The sequence below is a fragment of the Eschscholzia californica genome, unplaced genomic scaffold (genome assembly GCF_041429995.1).
Source record: "Eschscholzia californica isolate CP2 unplaced genomic scaffold, dmEscCali1.0.p SCAF_5, whole genome shotgun sequence".
Lineage (NCBI taxonomy): Eukaryota > Viridiplantae > Streptophyta > Magnoliopsida > Ranunculales > Papaveraceae > Eschscholzia > Eschscholzia californica.
In genome coordinates, this window is record NW_028238472.1 from 49,008,333 (window position 1) to 49,024,636 (window position 16,304).

The following is a 16,304-nucleotide window of genomic DNA, read 5'->3' on the forward strand; positions in this document are numbered from 1 at the left end:
ATCCTGGGCCGAATTCCGGCCACATACTCCCATGGGGGAGTGCTTTTGACAATAACGTTTATAAATACATGTCTATGAGAAGAGATACCAATGTTAATTTATCATCGGTGCATTAGCTCTCAATGGAAGTTCAAATGAGCTAAAACTGTGTGCCCGGCGTATGTGTCTGGCCAGTACTAATTATTTATACAGTCATATATACATGTTGGATGAATGACCAACATGGTGCACATGTTGAGTGGTCAATACTGGGACCGTGAGAACAATTGTAAGTGTACTAGTATATATTTAAAAGTATAGCATGGAGTAGGGCAGGTAAATCACGTGCCGTCAACGGTAACAAAACTCTCCTCAACCCTAGAAATTTCCCTGTAATCTTGATTCAAGTTTTTTATTTTACGACCACCATTACTCTACCTAACCTCACTTTATATGTGTCTAAATTTTCTACCTAAACTGTGAAGTGAACAAATGTTTGCCCTAATTTACCAGTTCTTTATAGAGTAAGACTAGAACACTAGTTCAACAAAAAAAAAGAGTAAGACTAGAACACCAGACTTTTGAGTGGACACAGATTTGGCACTGCCCATGTCTATTTTGTCAACCTTGGAAAGAGCAAGCATAAGACCAACTCCAACCATGAGGGCGCAGTCCCCTAATTAGGATCTTGGGCCGGCACCCCTCACTCCAATCCGAGCCTCTTGGGGGCGTTAGTTTCTCCTAGCTCATAGGCAGTGGCGTGGCTGAGAAATTGGGGGTCCGGTGCCAAAATAATAGCGGGCCCTTTTACATGTGTCTACATGTTTTTTGACATAGGATAATAAACATAAAATTTCGTATTCTAAACTAAATGATTACAATTAATATTTTTATTTAAAAGAATTTATCCTCATTTTGAAGCAAAATCGTCAATTAAACCTTCATAGTCAATCTTGTCTAAGAATTAAATTTTAAAAACAATAAACTTCTGAAAATATGAAAAAAAAAACAATAAATACTTTACGTGTTAAAATTTGTTTAAACAATAAACAACCGAGACCCAATAATAAATTTAGAAATTGACTAATTCAAAATCTTTAAATAGTTTATGATGATCATGGCTGAATGAATAATTCAAAAGAGCATACAATAAATAATAAATTTTAATAGAAATTACATTTCGATGGTAAAAGATTTATGTGCAATCCGGTTACCGAGTAAGTTGTACTTGTCCAGTTTGATCTCCTAGATTGAAATACTCTCTACGTTTTTTTTGTATAATAAGAAACAAATCTTGTATGTTGTAAGTAATAGTAGAATAGTAGTTATTAGTATATTATCTAGTGAGAGAAGAATACCTTGAAGGTGGGTAGAAAGAGGAAGAAGGTAACAAGGATACGTGGGATTAATGGCTAGGGAGTGGAGGAGAGTTAAATGGGGAAGTGGGGAGTGGGGTAATGAGTCAGTTTCTTATAATCTCATGTGGGCTTTGAAACTTTAACCCTAGTCCTTTTACACAGAGTAAGTTTAGAAAGAAGTTTACTTGGGGCCCATGTGGTGGGGGGCCCTGTGCGGGAGCACACCCCGCACCCCCCACCACACGCTACTGCTCATAGGGGTGAACATCAGTTGGATAACTGACTTTTTGAGCCTATCCATAGTCCAATCCAAAGGGTTCGGTTATTCTAAATTTCAATCAGAACCAATCTGTTCGTGGTTTGGTTCGATAACCGAACCAAACTATGCAAGAACGGTTTGGTTCAGTTAAATAACCAAACCAAAGGTCAAAATTTTTTCAAGAACAAATTTTCGAATTTTCAACTTTTATACTAGCTACAATTATACTTAGAACGTGTTAAAAATAGTATTATCTCACAAATTCTTAAGTCTACATGTACGTGATTAATTCGACATAGTTTATCAACATTCGAGGAAGAGAAAAAAAAATGATAAACAATTAAATCATATATTGTCAACATAATATATAGAAAGTAATAATAAATGGTTTGGTTCGGTTTCTTCGGTTATCCGTCAAACAAATCCATAGACCCAACCAAAGCACTAGGTTTTTATATATTTTTTATCCAAACCAATCCGGATAACCATTGGATCGGTGTCCAAACCGCCCAAATCTGTTTGGATCGGATTGGTTTGGTCGGTTCGGATACTAAATATACACCCTTACTAGCTAAGGGGGGTGTTAGTCTCTCCTAGCTAAAGATTGCAGTTCCAGCAGGTTAATTTCAATTCGACCCCAATTTGTGACCAACTCACTGTTTTGGCCCTAACAAGTGTCCGACAGTTCGACTTAGTTCCCAAGGGTTAAAAGAAGGTTATTTGCCAAAAGGCTCCTTATTTTGTGACCAGCTTCCCGCGTAGCCCCTTACTTTATCAAAAATTCCCAGATGACTCCCTTTTTTCCTTCACAGTTAATGTCCGTTATCTCCCTCTCCTCCATCTCATCACCTTTCTGCCACGCCATCTATCACGCCACCTCATCTTATTCGATAAGGTCGCCGGTCGGCCAAAAATTTCCGCGACAACCGCTTCCTTCATACTTAAAAAAAGAATCTCTCTCTCCACGGGTTTTGGGGAAAACCCAAACCAGACTTGTTGAAGCTTTAATGTGAAGCTTCTTCAACCGTTGAAGCTTCACGGGATTGAAAGCTTCACGTTGAAGCTTCAACAAATCTTGGAACCTAAACCCTAGTGGACAACGAGAGAGAGAGAGCGATTTTTTTTAAGTATGAAGGTCGTCAGCCGGTCGCCGGAATTTTTGATCAGCCGACGACCTTATCGGAGAGGATGATGAGGTGGCGAGATATATGACGTGACAGAGAGGTGATGAGCAGGGGCGGAACCAGAAAATAGTGTGAGGGAGGGCAAAGATGATATCTAATAGAAGAGATCATACATTAAAAATTTGTGGGAGTCAAAATTACTATTAGAAGTCAAATTCCAGGGAGGGCCATTACCCTCCCCGACCACCCCCTAGTTCCGCTCCTGGTGATGAGATGGAGGAGAGAGAGTAACAAACATTTAACGGTAACTGTAGAAAGAGGGCTACCTGGGTATTTTTGACAAAGTAGGGGGCTTTTCGAGAAATAACTCTTAAAAAAATTCAACTTTCTCCCAAAAACAGAATTAATTCCAAAAAACATTAAAGCCACCTCATCTCCTTTAATTTCCTCCACTTCATCACTTCATTTTAGCTCACCTACATCTCATCTCTCTACCTCACAGTTTTCTCCGACAAAGGTCGTCGGCCGGCAAAAATTTCTTGCAACCCTCAAATTTGAAAAAAAATATTCTTCCTTTTTTTTCTTTTTTCTCTCTCTCTTTCTCTGTTCACCCTCGGTCTGGATTGTGAAAACCCAAATCAGGATTTGTTAAAGCATCAACAGTGAAGCTTCGAAGTAGAGTTTCAACAAAACTTCAATGAACTGTTGAAACTTCCTTGAAGCTTTAGATCTGGTTTTGGTTTTCCCAAACCCCAGAGAGACAGAGAGGGAGGGAGAGAGAGAGAGAAAGGAGCAAAAAGAAGGAGAGAGGTCGTCAGAAATTCTGACTGGCCGACGACCTTCATCGGAGAAGACAGTAAAGTGGAGAGATGAGATGGAAGTGAGATGAAATCAAGTGATGGAGTGGAGGAAATTAAAGGAGTAGAGGTAGCTTTGATGTTTTGAAAATTTTCATAATTAATTTCATTTTGGTCCCCAACGATACTTCCAGAAATCTTTTTGGCTCTTGTAGGCCTAATCGTACTGTCGGAGACTACTAGAAGCAAAACGGTGAGTTGGTCATAAATTGGAGGCCAAAACGAATTGACACTTTTTCGAACGGTTAGAGTGGAGTAGATTTGTTAAAAAAGGATGCTAATGAAACAAACAATTTTTTTTTAACTACCATGGTAACACCATTTGTAAAGAGAGAGGGAGAAAAATAAATAGGGGAATGAGAGAGGGGTGAGTTTTCCATTTAATTTGGGACTAGGGTATATCCCGTGGACAGTTGTATCAACCAAATGTGACGAAATTTTGTTATTATATTCTGGATACCCTCATTTTTTGTATTATTTTTTTGTTTCCTTTTCCTTAAATTAATTATTATTCTATTGAGAGAGAGATTTTAATTTCTTTTTTTAACTCTTGAAATTTATTTTGTTTCTTTTTTTTCTTGAATTAGTTATTTTATTTCTAAGAAAGATACGGTTATTACTGTATTTTTTAAATAGGTAACTTTATCTCTACGAATGACTATATTTTAAATTTTAAGAAGGACTTCTAGACAATATCTATATAACAAAACACAATGTTTTGTGCTGACTGGGACAAACCAAGAGACAAATCCGCCATTCGTTGCGTTTGATCTTAAATCTTGTCCATTTGATCGCTTACCTACCTCTAAAAAACAAAAATTCGTTTACCCACCCAAAATGCGTTTGATCTTACTCACATTTGCACACGTATCAAACGAACCCTAAATCACCACCGTCCAATTTCACATTACCACCCGTTATTATTAATTTATCATTAATACCCGTTATTAATTCTTCAGTTTTGTTCTCTAATTTCTCCAGCCCATAACTTTCTCCCTAAATGCTTCGTTAGGAAAATAATGAAATCGTCCCTTCCTCTCTAGAACGGATGATATCCAATTTGTAGCCGAAATTCCACTTGCTCTCTCATTAATTCGTCCAAAAGTGAAGAAATTACTCCTATTTGTTGATTAATTTTCCTTTACCCTCTAACTATTATTGTTTTTAGTTTTTTGGCTCTTCAAATGTTCTAGGTTTGTGGATTTGCATCAGGTATTCCTTCTTACTCTCTTTATCAGATTGGTTGCTTTATGATTTGATTTGCTTGCTCATTCATGGTATTAGGGGTTTTTTTTTAAGTTTTTGTTAATGGTTTTGAGCTTTGAGTTTTTGTCAATTTGTATCTTGACTATAGTGGTTTATTTGATGGATCCGTGATATAGGAAACCGCAACTACAGAATCTGGGTGATTAATTAAGGTAAGCCATCATCAAGCTCTTGATTTGTGAAAGTATGGGATCTTGAAGATTTTAGATTTTCAACACTTTACTTTCAAGCTTGCTACTATTCTTCTTCTTTTACATATCTGTTTAGTCTTCCCTTTATTGATTGCAGATATCTTTATTCGACTTATATCTCTTACCTCTTAGGTTTCCATCTCAAAGGTACAATTCTTTTTTTTTAGTCTACATTTCAATGTTTATTACTTAGAGTATTTCTTCTTGGTTTAAGAACTTTAATATTTGCTTAGAAAGTGTTTCTTCTTGGTTTTCTCTTGCTTCGAAAGTGTTTCTTCTTGGTTTTCTCTTGCTGAGGAAGTGTTTGATAAAATGTCAAGGTGAAATTGAAATGCTTCCGTCTTGTTTAGAAAGTGTAATGTGATTCAGTTTCGAATTTTCCTTCGTTTGGGTGTGAGTTACCGTTTTAGAGATCCGAAGTGCAGTCCTACTACTTTGTGTTTTACGAAGTGTTGAGATACTGCGATTTGTTTAATGGTAAAAAGCAACTAATGTACTTAGTACATGTGCCACGGGAGAGATATGTTTTTATATCTCCCATTAAAAATCCTTCTTTATTGTAATTGTAATACATATATGATAAGATGCATAAGTAGTTAAGGAACACTTGTGTTTTCTGCGGAATTCCTAATAACAATGGATATATGCAACGACTTCGTAGATAAGATTCCCCTTTCCTTAAAACTGTAAAAGACACTCCCTTCAGTCAAGTAGTACATCACTAGAAAAATTAGCTTATGGATCCAAATAGGATGAAATAAGAGTACAGCGGAGTAGTTCGACCGTGTGACATTGGGCTACTTATCATGAAGGAAAACAGTTCCTGAGTACCAAAATAATGTACAATATCTCTTAGTTCAGACCCCAAACAGAAAAAAGACATTGTGACATTGTTAGTATGGTTTTCAAATGGCAATTGAAATAATATCTTTGGTAGTGTATCTATTCAGATATTTGTGTTTAGTCATGATAGTTGGAAGTTAATTGGACCTAATAGTAGGCAGTGATGTAAATTTTCATATTTCTGAAACTGTAAATTTTTGTTGTTAAGATTATAATAGGGATTTTGGAAAATTACAACTTAAAGCAATATATGTTGCTTGAGGGAGAATCGGAGAATTACTCGGTTCAATCATCTGAACCTTCATGGAGACTTCGCATAAAGTGTGTCTTTTCTTTTTTGCTTCACCTTGTAAAATATACGAGTATTTCAATTTTTAAACCGATTTTTTTAGTCCAATTTTTGCTCTCTTTCTTTCTCCGCTCGTGATTATATTTATGATTTATGTTTATTTGTTTCTGAGAGCTATGAAGCAAAGAAAAGCAACTGCCAAATCTGTTCCGGATAACGAAAAATCTCGTGGAGAAATGGTTTGCTGCTAATACTATTCATATTTAATCAAATTTCTGTTCTAAGATACAGTTTGCTACTTGTTTATGTCCATTTTCATTTCTTCCGAGTTATGGTACCTAAATCCCTTTAGTTGATTTGTTTTTGGTTCTTAAACTTTTTATAAATCCTAATACTAGGAGAACATAAACTTTTTATAAAAAAGTTCTAAAGTAAAATATGTCTTTCCCCACTTAAAGATATTTAAGGGTCATTTCTTACCTAAACCAAATATTATAAAGGTCTGATTTCCTATACATCCATACAACCATTTTTTTCAAGTAAAATGTCACTGTTTTACTATATTTTACAATGTTGTTAGTGAGGTTCATCTTTATGCCCCTACATATTCTAACTCAGACCTATGTATATGCATTTGGTATTGTGTTGTGTAATTACAGATATATATCAGAAAAATTTGGGAGAGACATTTGGGCGAAATTTTAGTGCTATATTGCTTATCGTAGAGAAATTGTATGAATGTGTACTCATTAATACTTAGAAGAAAAAATTCCACACCTGCAAAAACTTTACCTTGACTAAATTTGAAATGCGGAGACTGTAATTAAAGAGAATGCACCATTTTTATTTATTTTTCTTATGTTAGTCTCATGCACTTGTGGTATTTGTTTGACACTATTATCTATCAATACTTCTTTTTGTTAAAAGATTATCTATCAATACTTGCGATTCTATAATTCTTAATGTTGGTGATCAATAAATTAAAAATGGACAGAAACAAAGAATTATATGAAATAATTTCAAATTTAGAATTTGAAAGTAGCGCACAGACTTCATAATGTACTTTCTCTCAGGCGAAGTCACGGACAATACCCAGCTAAAAGAAAATTGTGCTAAGCCAATTTTGTAACAGAAGAGTCACCACTTAGAACACTCAAGTTCAATAAGAATGCCCGTGCCATAGGCACGGGTTATACCTAGTCCTTTATTAAAAAAGATTGTTTGTCCCCGTCAGCGTTTTCCCTTCTGTTTTATTATATAACTAGGGTATGTCCCGTGCCCTAGGGCACGGACACTTGTATCAATCAAATGTTACGAAATTTATTGTTATATTTTATTGAGAGAGAGATTGTTATTAGTTATTATTTTTTGTATTATTTTTTTTGTTTCTTTTCTCTTAAATTAGTTATTCTTTTTTTGAGAGAGAGAGAGATTTTGATTTCTTTTTTTAACCCTTGAAATTTATTTTGTTTCTTTTCTTGTTAAATTAGAATTTTTATTTCTAAGAAGGAAACGATTGTTATTTTTTAAATGGGTAACTTTATTTCTACGAAGGACTATATTTTAAATTTTGAGAAGGGCTTCTAGACAATATTCATAATTAAATAAGGATGTTTGTCCCAGTCATCGTTTTTCCTTCTGTTTTATTATATAGATTATTTAATATTTTTTTAAACCTTGAACTATCAGATTCGAGTCAAAGTTTCAACTCGCCAACTCAACCTAGTGAGTGAACTGGTAAAACTCTAAGGTGGTGAGTACCTATAGCGTTTCCAGTTAGTTATTGACACGTTGGATTATTGAGAGGGGATTAAAACAAACAAAAAAAGAGATCAGATCAACTCAAAGTTAAAGCAAATAAACCAAACCTCGTATATAAATAAACAAAAGATGAAAAAAATATTAAAAGAATGATAGAAGTACTAGATATCTCATTAAAAATGTTACTAGCAAACGTGAAGGAGAGGGAGAAAGAGAAATATTTGTTTTCTTAATATTGTAATGTCAAGAGTAGTAGATGAGTGTCACGTACTCACACGTAATCAGACTATTCACTCTAAACATATATTAGTATTATCAAATCCTATGATCTCAGTTTTACATATTTTAATTTTAATAAGCTACCACTTCACTAAAAGTCTAGAGTTACAAGTTAAAGTCGCCCGATATTTCAACTTTAATATATTAGAGTAGGTATTGTTTGGTACAGTGAGATTAACAAGGTCTCATTTGATTCTCAACACCAAGGACATAATTATAATGAACTTTGAACATTTGGGACCATGTCATATCAATGTTTTCCTCTTTGGTGGATAGGTAAGTTTGTCAATAGCTAAAAATTATGAGACACTGTATTCAAATTTTCACCTATTATTGCAGTTGATGCTACTGAAATAATTTTTTTATTTTTTTGTATCAACTATTAGAGATTGTTTTTTTACTTCCTACCCATCTGATTATCTGATCTAACTCAAAACTCAGTTAGTAGACACTACATTAGTATTAGACGGGAATCAGTAAGTCTTGATAGGTAGAGAGACCCTCCGCAGAGGGTGAGTCGGGATCTAAGCTCAGGCCGATAGGCGTAGTCAATGGACAACAGGTGAATATTCCTGTACTACCTCTTGTTGGTCCCAAGGGCAGAGGAGGCCCCTAGGTATTCTCTACCTACTCACCTGTGTCGTTTCGTTTACAAGTACGTTTTGTTGAAGGTCGTCCGAGCTTTGCCTGAGAGTATGCCATGGGTTACTTCATCTTATACTCTTAATTGTGTTTCATGGATCGCCTCATATACTGTGAGAATAGTCCCACATGGGAGAATGAGTAACTAGCAACCAAGAATATAAAGTACAGGTCCTCTCCACTCATTGCCAATTGGTTTTGAGTTGGATGGCCACAAACTTAACATGGTATCAGAGCCAGGCCCACACGTGATAGGTAAAAAGCCACACGTGCTCCACGTCGCCCGAAGAAATACACGTGTTAGGGTCAAAGAACCCTACACGTGAGGGGGCGTGTGAGAATAGTCTCACATTGGACAATGGGATTCTAGTAACCAAGAATATAAGGCCAAGGTCCTCTCCACTCATTGCCAATTGGTTTTGAGTTGGATGACCACAAACTTAACATGGTATCAGAGCTAGGCCCACACGTGATAGGTTTAAAAACCACACGTGCTCCACGTCACCCGTAAAGAAAAAAAACACACGTGTTAGGCTCAAAGAACGCCACACGTGAGGGGGCGTGTGAGAATAGTCCCACATGAGAGAATGAGTAACTAGCAACCAAGAATATAAAGAATAGGTCCTCTCCACTCATTGCCAATTGGTTTTGAGTTGGATGGCCACAAACTTAACAGTAAGAAAAGAGAATTTGTATTGATTGTATTGATTTCCTAAGCTATTACATAGGTCTTTATAAGGAGTTACATAGGAGAGAAGTTTTATCTATTAGGCAATGTGGTACTAAATATTCTAACACTCATATATTCTAACATTCCCCCTCAAACTAATGACTTTTGTTAGTGAAAAATTCATGAGTTTGCTAAAATTTGTAGATGTTGACTTGGTATTGATATGGAGACATCATTGTGAGGTTGCTAAGTTGTTGTTCTTTGTTGTTGTTGTTGTTCTTTGTTGTTGTTATTTTTCTTTTCTCCATTGGAAGACCATTTGAAGAAAAGTTGGCGCCATTGCCAGGTATTTTCCCTTTTTAAAGAGAAAGCGGACAATTATAACCCATTGTCCGGTTGTGGGCGGAGATATACTCCTTGCTATCTTGTTTGTTGTTGAATATTGTTGAATGTCTTTTCTCCCTTCTCCATTTGAGGAAAAGTTGGCACCATTGCCTAGGTATGTTCTCTTTTTAAAGAGAAAGTTGACAATTATAAACCATTGTCAAGGTTTTGTTTGGAGTTCTTACTCCATTGATTTTAATAGCCCTCACACATGATTATTACTCCAACATCATCAATGTAATATAATGCAAACCCTTGATCTTATGATTTTATCATTTTTCAACCACTAGCAATTACCATTCTTGATTTTTCCCACTTCAATTCTTCTTTATAATCTTCTCTTATCTCCTCTTCATTTGATCTTATGAAAAAACTAAGGAACAATAGTTTGAGAGTTCTCAACTTTGATATAAGAAGTATGAGCAAATCAACTAAGAGAATAAACTCTTTGCCATAAAGGAACCCACAAACATGTTTTCAAACATCAAAAGAAAACCATCTTTGAGAATAAGCATGATTTCTTTGATACATTCTATCAAACACTTCATGTGCATCATATTGGAAATCAAGATTTTGGACAACTATAAGTATAGTTTCAAGATAAACATGGGGTATATAACTATTCTAACAAGAAATCCATGAATTCTTTTCCCCCTCTCTAATAGCTTTCCAATGTCTCTCAAAATATAACTTCATGGACCATGGATACACATAGATTTGATGTTGTGGAGGACTTGACATTTGAAATGTTTGAGATCATTGAAGAGTATATCATGTGATTTCTTCAACAAATCACTCTTGTTTGGATCTTTCATCTTCTTGTTAATCTTCATCATCTTCAAATACTATTGAGAAAAGTATTGAAGAATGATTAGATCTCAACAATAGAAAAGAACTACTCTTATTGGAAAGGAAAAAAAAAAAAAACACTAAACTTGAACTAAAAACCGATAAAAGCCCGGCGAACGGTAGCCATTAATGGGACTACCGCCGCCAGCAAGCGGAAGACTCTATTGACTAACCCAAGAAAGAAACCTAGAAGCTCTTATACCATGAAAGAAAAGAGAATTGTAATCGAACGATCCAATCCCTATATTTTCCACGGGCTTGAGTTTGGGCTTGGGCTTTTTTCCTTTTCTTTTTCTTTAAGATGAATTAACAGGTCAAGACTCAAGAGTTCACTTGGCTAAACACCACAACAACAGATAGCAAACATACGTTTCTTTAACTTCAAGCACTTGAAGAAAGTATCAAAAGCCATTTACTTTCTCTTCATCTCTCTCTCTCTCTCTCTAAATTTTAGTGTCTTCATCTGCATGTGGGTGGGACAAATCACATTCTATGTATTCCCTTGGAAATAGAACTTGGCAGCATAGATCCTTAGATGCAAAGTGAAGCAACAATAACATATTAAATACTAACTCATTAAACAAACACTAATATATTATTGTACTACTACATTTCTTGGATCAAAACCCCACCATCTCTATCTCACAATTCTCTCACTACAATCCTAGTTAGAGAAAAAAAAAAAGTAAATCTTTTTAGTGCCTTGTTTCACAATCCTTCTCTTCTTCAATTCTTACTTACCCATATGATAATTCTTTTACCAACCCTTTTTCTTCAACTCTAAACTTTCATAGTTTTAGTGAGAGAAAACAGAGGAATAGATGATGCAGGTTGGTAGAAGTAGAAGAACTAGTAGTACTAGTAATATTATTAATGGAGCTAAAAATGGTGTAATTACTGGTTCTATTAGGGATAATAGAATGAAATTTGATGAATTGAAAAGTGGGTTGAAGGTAATTAATGGAGAAGAGAATTCTGTCGGTGGCGCCGAATCAAAAAAGAAAGACAATTCAGTTGGTAATGTTAACAATGGTGGTGATAATTGTGGAAGTAGAGTTCAAGTTTATAGAAGATTAAGAAGAAATCAAAGTGGTGGGGAAGAAATTGAAAAGAATAGAAAGAAATGGAAATCTGAAATAGTACTTGAAGGAATTGAGAGAAATTCAATTCAATTAAGAAAGACTAGATCTGATGGAACTGAGAAAAACTCAATTCAAATCAATCCAATTAGGAAAACTAGATCAGAGGAATCTCAAATTTCCAAAGAAATTGGTGTAATTAAAAAGAAGACTATTTCGATTAGTTCTAGTAATGTGGGTAAGAACAAAAATCAAATAATTAGTCTGGATTATGATAATGATGATGATGATGAAGAAGAAGATGAAGGAGATCATGAAGATGACTTGGTTGAAGAGAAAGAAAGTGAGGGTTTTGATGATAAAGAAGTTAATATTGAAGAAGAACAGAAACCCAGAGGAGATTTAATTGAAGAAGATAAGATGAATCAAAATTTAGAATTAGTAATCTTACCAATGTCTTCAAATGTTAGTGAAAAATCAGTTCAAGTTATGGATTCTGTAATTGATTCAGATCTCAAAAACTCATCTTCAATAAATTTGAAGAGTTTGAGAGTTAAGGAAGTTAAAATTGAAGAACAGAGAACACCCAAAAGAGTTTTAATTGAAGATAAGAAATTCAATCAAATTCATAAACCACCATTACCCAAATCTTCAAAAGTTATTAAGAAGGCATTACCAATTCAAATTCAACCTCTAATTGATTCAAATCTCACAAAACTGCCTCCAAGTAACTCTCTCTCTCTCTAGATCTCTCTCTATTTATCTGTCTTTCTCTCTCTAGATCTCTAGATTGTGTGATCCTAACTTGTTTCTTTATTTCAGGTTCAATTGAATTTGAGAGATACCCAGAATCCCAAAACAATTTACAGAATTTGGGTACCTTTTAAATTATGAGTCAAATTGAATTCCACTTGTAAATTGAATAGATCAAATTTAACATTTGTTCTTATTCTTCTATTACTTGTTTTTTGTAGTGGATTTAATTATGTGGAAAGATGTATCAAAATCAACATTTGTGTTTGGATTAGGAACTTTTGTTCTTCTCTCATCTTCATTCACCAAAGACCTAAATTTCAGGTATTTATATCATATATAATCAACACTCTTCAAATCAAAATTCAATATTTTTATGATCTAATAGACCCCACTACTAAATTACCCTTTTCTTCTACAGCTTGATTTCTGCAATTTCTTATATGGGTCTTCTCTATCTTGCTTCAATCTTTCTTTATAAATCAATTCTTTGTAGGTAAGTAATTAGTATTCATCAAAACATACCACTTTCTCGGACTGAACAAGAAAAACTGAACAGACTCTAGACAGAAATTCTATGTAGATTCCCGTGATTCGTGTTTTCGATGATTCATCTACCAAACAACGAATCACAACGAGTCAGGGTTTCTACCCAGAGTCTGTCTAGTTTTTCTTGTTCTTTTGCCTTACTCTTAGATATTTTAGTCTCTAACTTAATCTTTTAAACATGCTAAAAGAGGGGCAATAGATATTGAAGAATCAAGAAATAATTTGATGGTAGGAGAAGAGGAAGCAATTTGGTTACTTAAATTGATTCTACCATACTTGAATGAGTTTCTAATGAAACTTAAGAATCTTTTCTCTGGTGATCCTGAAACTACAATGAAGGTAAAATAGAACTCTTTTCTTTTTTTACTTTTAAACTCTTTATAGATTCTTTTTACAGTTCTTGAGATGTTATTTTGATGGCAGTTGGCAGTTCTATTATTTGTTCTGGCTAGGTGTGGGAGCTCCATCACTATTTGGAAATTGGCCAAATTAGGTAAAAGAAACCCTTTTCTTTATCTGCCATTTTTAACCAATTGCCTTATTCATATAGAGATTCAAGAAATTTCAAATGTCACTCACTTTTATGACTCTGACAAAAACCAATGGTGTAGTTCTCTAGTTGAACTTATTATGAGATCATAAGTTTGAAGTAACAATGAGGTATGACTAGTAGTAGTAGTAGAGTATAACATTTTCGAGCTCTCGGATTATAGTAAATTGGTTTTGGGTCACATGTCTAAGAATTATATATAAAATTCTCGTTGTTTTCTTGGCTCAAATAATAGTACGTGTTTTTAGAAATGCCCGCGAACTTAGTGTTGTGTCAAGATTGAGATTATGCGTGTTACATAATTAGACTCCAAAAACACTGCACATGAATGATGAGAATGTAAGATGGTCTCATATAAGCAGAAGAAGTCTCTGACTGTGTCAGCCTAGAAACGCCCTGGCACAAATTATTTTCGGCCCCGTTGAGCCTACATGTCACAATTTGTCGGAAAACTCTAATTCTGATTTTGTTATTCACATACTTATAGGTACACAATGAATCAACAAAAAATAACAGCCTTTATTGGCATTGGATCCCCTGTCACATTTGAACAAAAAAGTTACATTTCATATCAATGGCATTGCATGGTGAAAGTCAAAATATGAAAGTAAATCACTTTAATCTAGCTTGAAGTTTCTAAAACATCCTCTCAGTCACTTTATCCCAATCATTTTGCAGGTTTTTTCGGAGTTTTCACGGTACCAAAAATTTGTTCTTCCTATTCCACCCAATTAACGGAATATGGTAAATCTAACGTTACTTAATATTATATATATATATATATAGTTAAACTGATCTTACGTTATACGAAGAATCATTCTAGTACAACTCTCTCCCACATTTTGAATGTAAACATTTGGTAATTTTGTGAAGGTAAGTTTTGGGTCAGACGATTTGGAGATGCATGGGATTCTTGCTCACACAAAAAAGCCGTCGCTTTTGCCATGTTTACCCTCATATGGAACATGTCTTCGATTGTAGCCCGCATTTGGGCAGGTAAATAAACATTTCATCATTCCAAATATAAATGGCCGAGCATAGTATCATGGTTGATATAAATTTTGGGTATTTTAGAAACATGTTTATGATTTCCTACACTAATGAAATTTGTTTATGCAGTATTCATGTTATTTGTAGCCGTTAGATACTATCAACAATCTCTAATTCATAAAGAATGGGAAGATGAAGAAGTGGATGGTGACAACTCAAACCAAAGATAAGATGGTGGGTCTATCAGACCAAATGTAGATAAGGGAAGAAAAGTTGGTGAAAAGGAAAAATGTGAAGTCACAACAAAATAATTAGTTACCAAGCAAGCTAGGGCACATTCAATGTTCATAATATTAGTGTGATTTTCTTTCCCTTGGTTCTTTCTTTTTCTTTTTCTCTTTTGTATGGTAGTGTTTCTCAACTAACAAGTTTTATAGCAAATTAGTTATTATCACTTACTTTCACTATATGGACGTGTTGTTTATCGAGTGAGTTTTTGTAAATATATGACAATATCTTTTTCCGCAGTTTAGTGTTGTTAGTTTTAATATGTCGGTAGTATCTCCAGGCATTTCAAATCAGATTACGCAGATCTCTAAAGTTGTTAAAGAACAATTTTCTACCAAAAATGAGTGATCAGTACTTGCAAAATGTAACTTGAATGCAATTTTTAGATGAATACTAGTTATCTTTTTTTATAAGGTTCTCACAGATATCGAAATCTAATTTTGATGATTTGATCATTTCTATCTAGACCTAGTTTGAATATCAAAAGTTAAAGGTTGAACTATAGAAATGGTGTTTGAATATCACAGAGCAATGAACAAAATGCTGGTCAATATCCTTCATCAAATGGTCTTCATATATTACAGAACAATGGACAATGTTGGTCAATCTGATTCATGTGGTTTTCATTGAATATCTCGTATTAATAAAGCTAATTGTTGTCCAGTTTCATCTCCATCGTAAAAAAAAATGTTTGCAATATCGGGTAAATCATTTTCTACCGGCCAATAAATATCATCTTTTTCCTTCAAAAAACGATCATCTTCTTCCTCTAAGATCAATAAAGCATATTCCTCCGCTAAGAGCAATGAATGGTCTTCTACTGTCATTGTAGTAGCAGCAGAAGTGTAGCGGTTGTGGCAGTAGAAGCAGCAGGATTTAGGAATATCATAACTGGTTGCAGCAATGGCTGTAGAAGCAGCAGCAGCAGCAGCAGCTGAGTAAGAATAAGCAATTGAGTTCTTCCAAGTCAGCCGTGTAACTCGGTGATTCGATCGGGCACGGGTGAAGCTCATTAAGCATCCATATACCTTGCGTCGAATAAGATCAGACATTTTGGTCACAACTGTGTTGAACCCGCTTGAGCATCTCTTTACCATCCCAGGCCGTGTTCAATGATTTTGTTTTATCTGTGTTTCATAGTCAGGGTCTAAATGAAAGGCCAACTGAGATGTACTCCCTCGCGAGCAACAAGACTTATCATTATTAGGTATTTAGGAATGGGTGTGCATGATTGCATCAACTGCGCCATTACCGTCTTCTTCTTCTTGACGAGCTATTGGTCTATTTCTCGTATTGAAACACAAAAGGAAAAAAAAACCTAACCGTCGTCTTTCTTGAGAATGC

At 34.7% G+C, this 16,304-nt stretch overlaps 1 protein-coding gene and 1 long non-coding RNA gene across 5 annotated transcripts; both read left to right on the forward strand.

Annotated features, from left to right (window-relative positions):
- The first annotated feature begins 4,516 nt into the window (after positions 1-4,516).
- Positions 4,517-7,040, forward strand: LOC147540067 (uncharacterized). 4 transcript variants are annotated; one of them, XR_015226241.1, is made up of 4 exons: positions 4,517-4,789; positions 4,932-4,995; positions 5,132-5,181; positions 6,086-7,040. It is a non-coding gene; the product is annotated as an uncharacterized LOC147540067 (long non-coding RNA). The 4 variants fall into 4 exon arrangements; XR_015226244.1 differs by having other exon boundaries at positions 6,096-7,040; XR_015226242.1 differs by having other exon boundaries at positions 4,541-4,789; positions 4,960-4,995.
- A 4,117-nt stretch (positions 7,041-11,157) lies between these two features.
- LOC147540068 (uncharacterized) lies at positions 11,158-15,199 on the forward strand. The gene is made up of 9 exons (XM_086640648.1): positions 11,158-12,557; positions 12,653-12,706; positions 12,805-12,907; positions 13,005-13,079; positions 13,321-13,471; positions 13,556-13,625; positions 14,361-14,426; positions 14,556-14,678; positions 14,802-15,199. The coding sequence occupies exons 1-9, from the start codon at positions 11,573-11,575 to the stop codon at positions 14,900-14,902; spliced, it is 1,728 nt and encodes a 575-aa protein (XP_086496774.1). The 5' UTR covers positions 11,158-11,572; the 3' UTR covers positions 14,903-15,199.
- Positions 15,200-16,304: the final 1,105 nt, after the last annotated feature.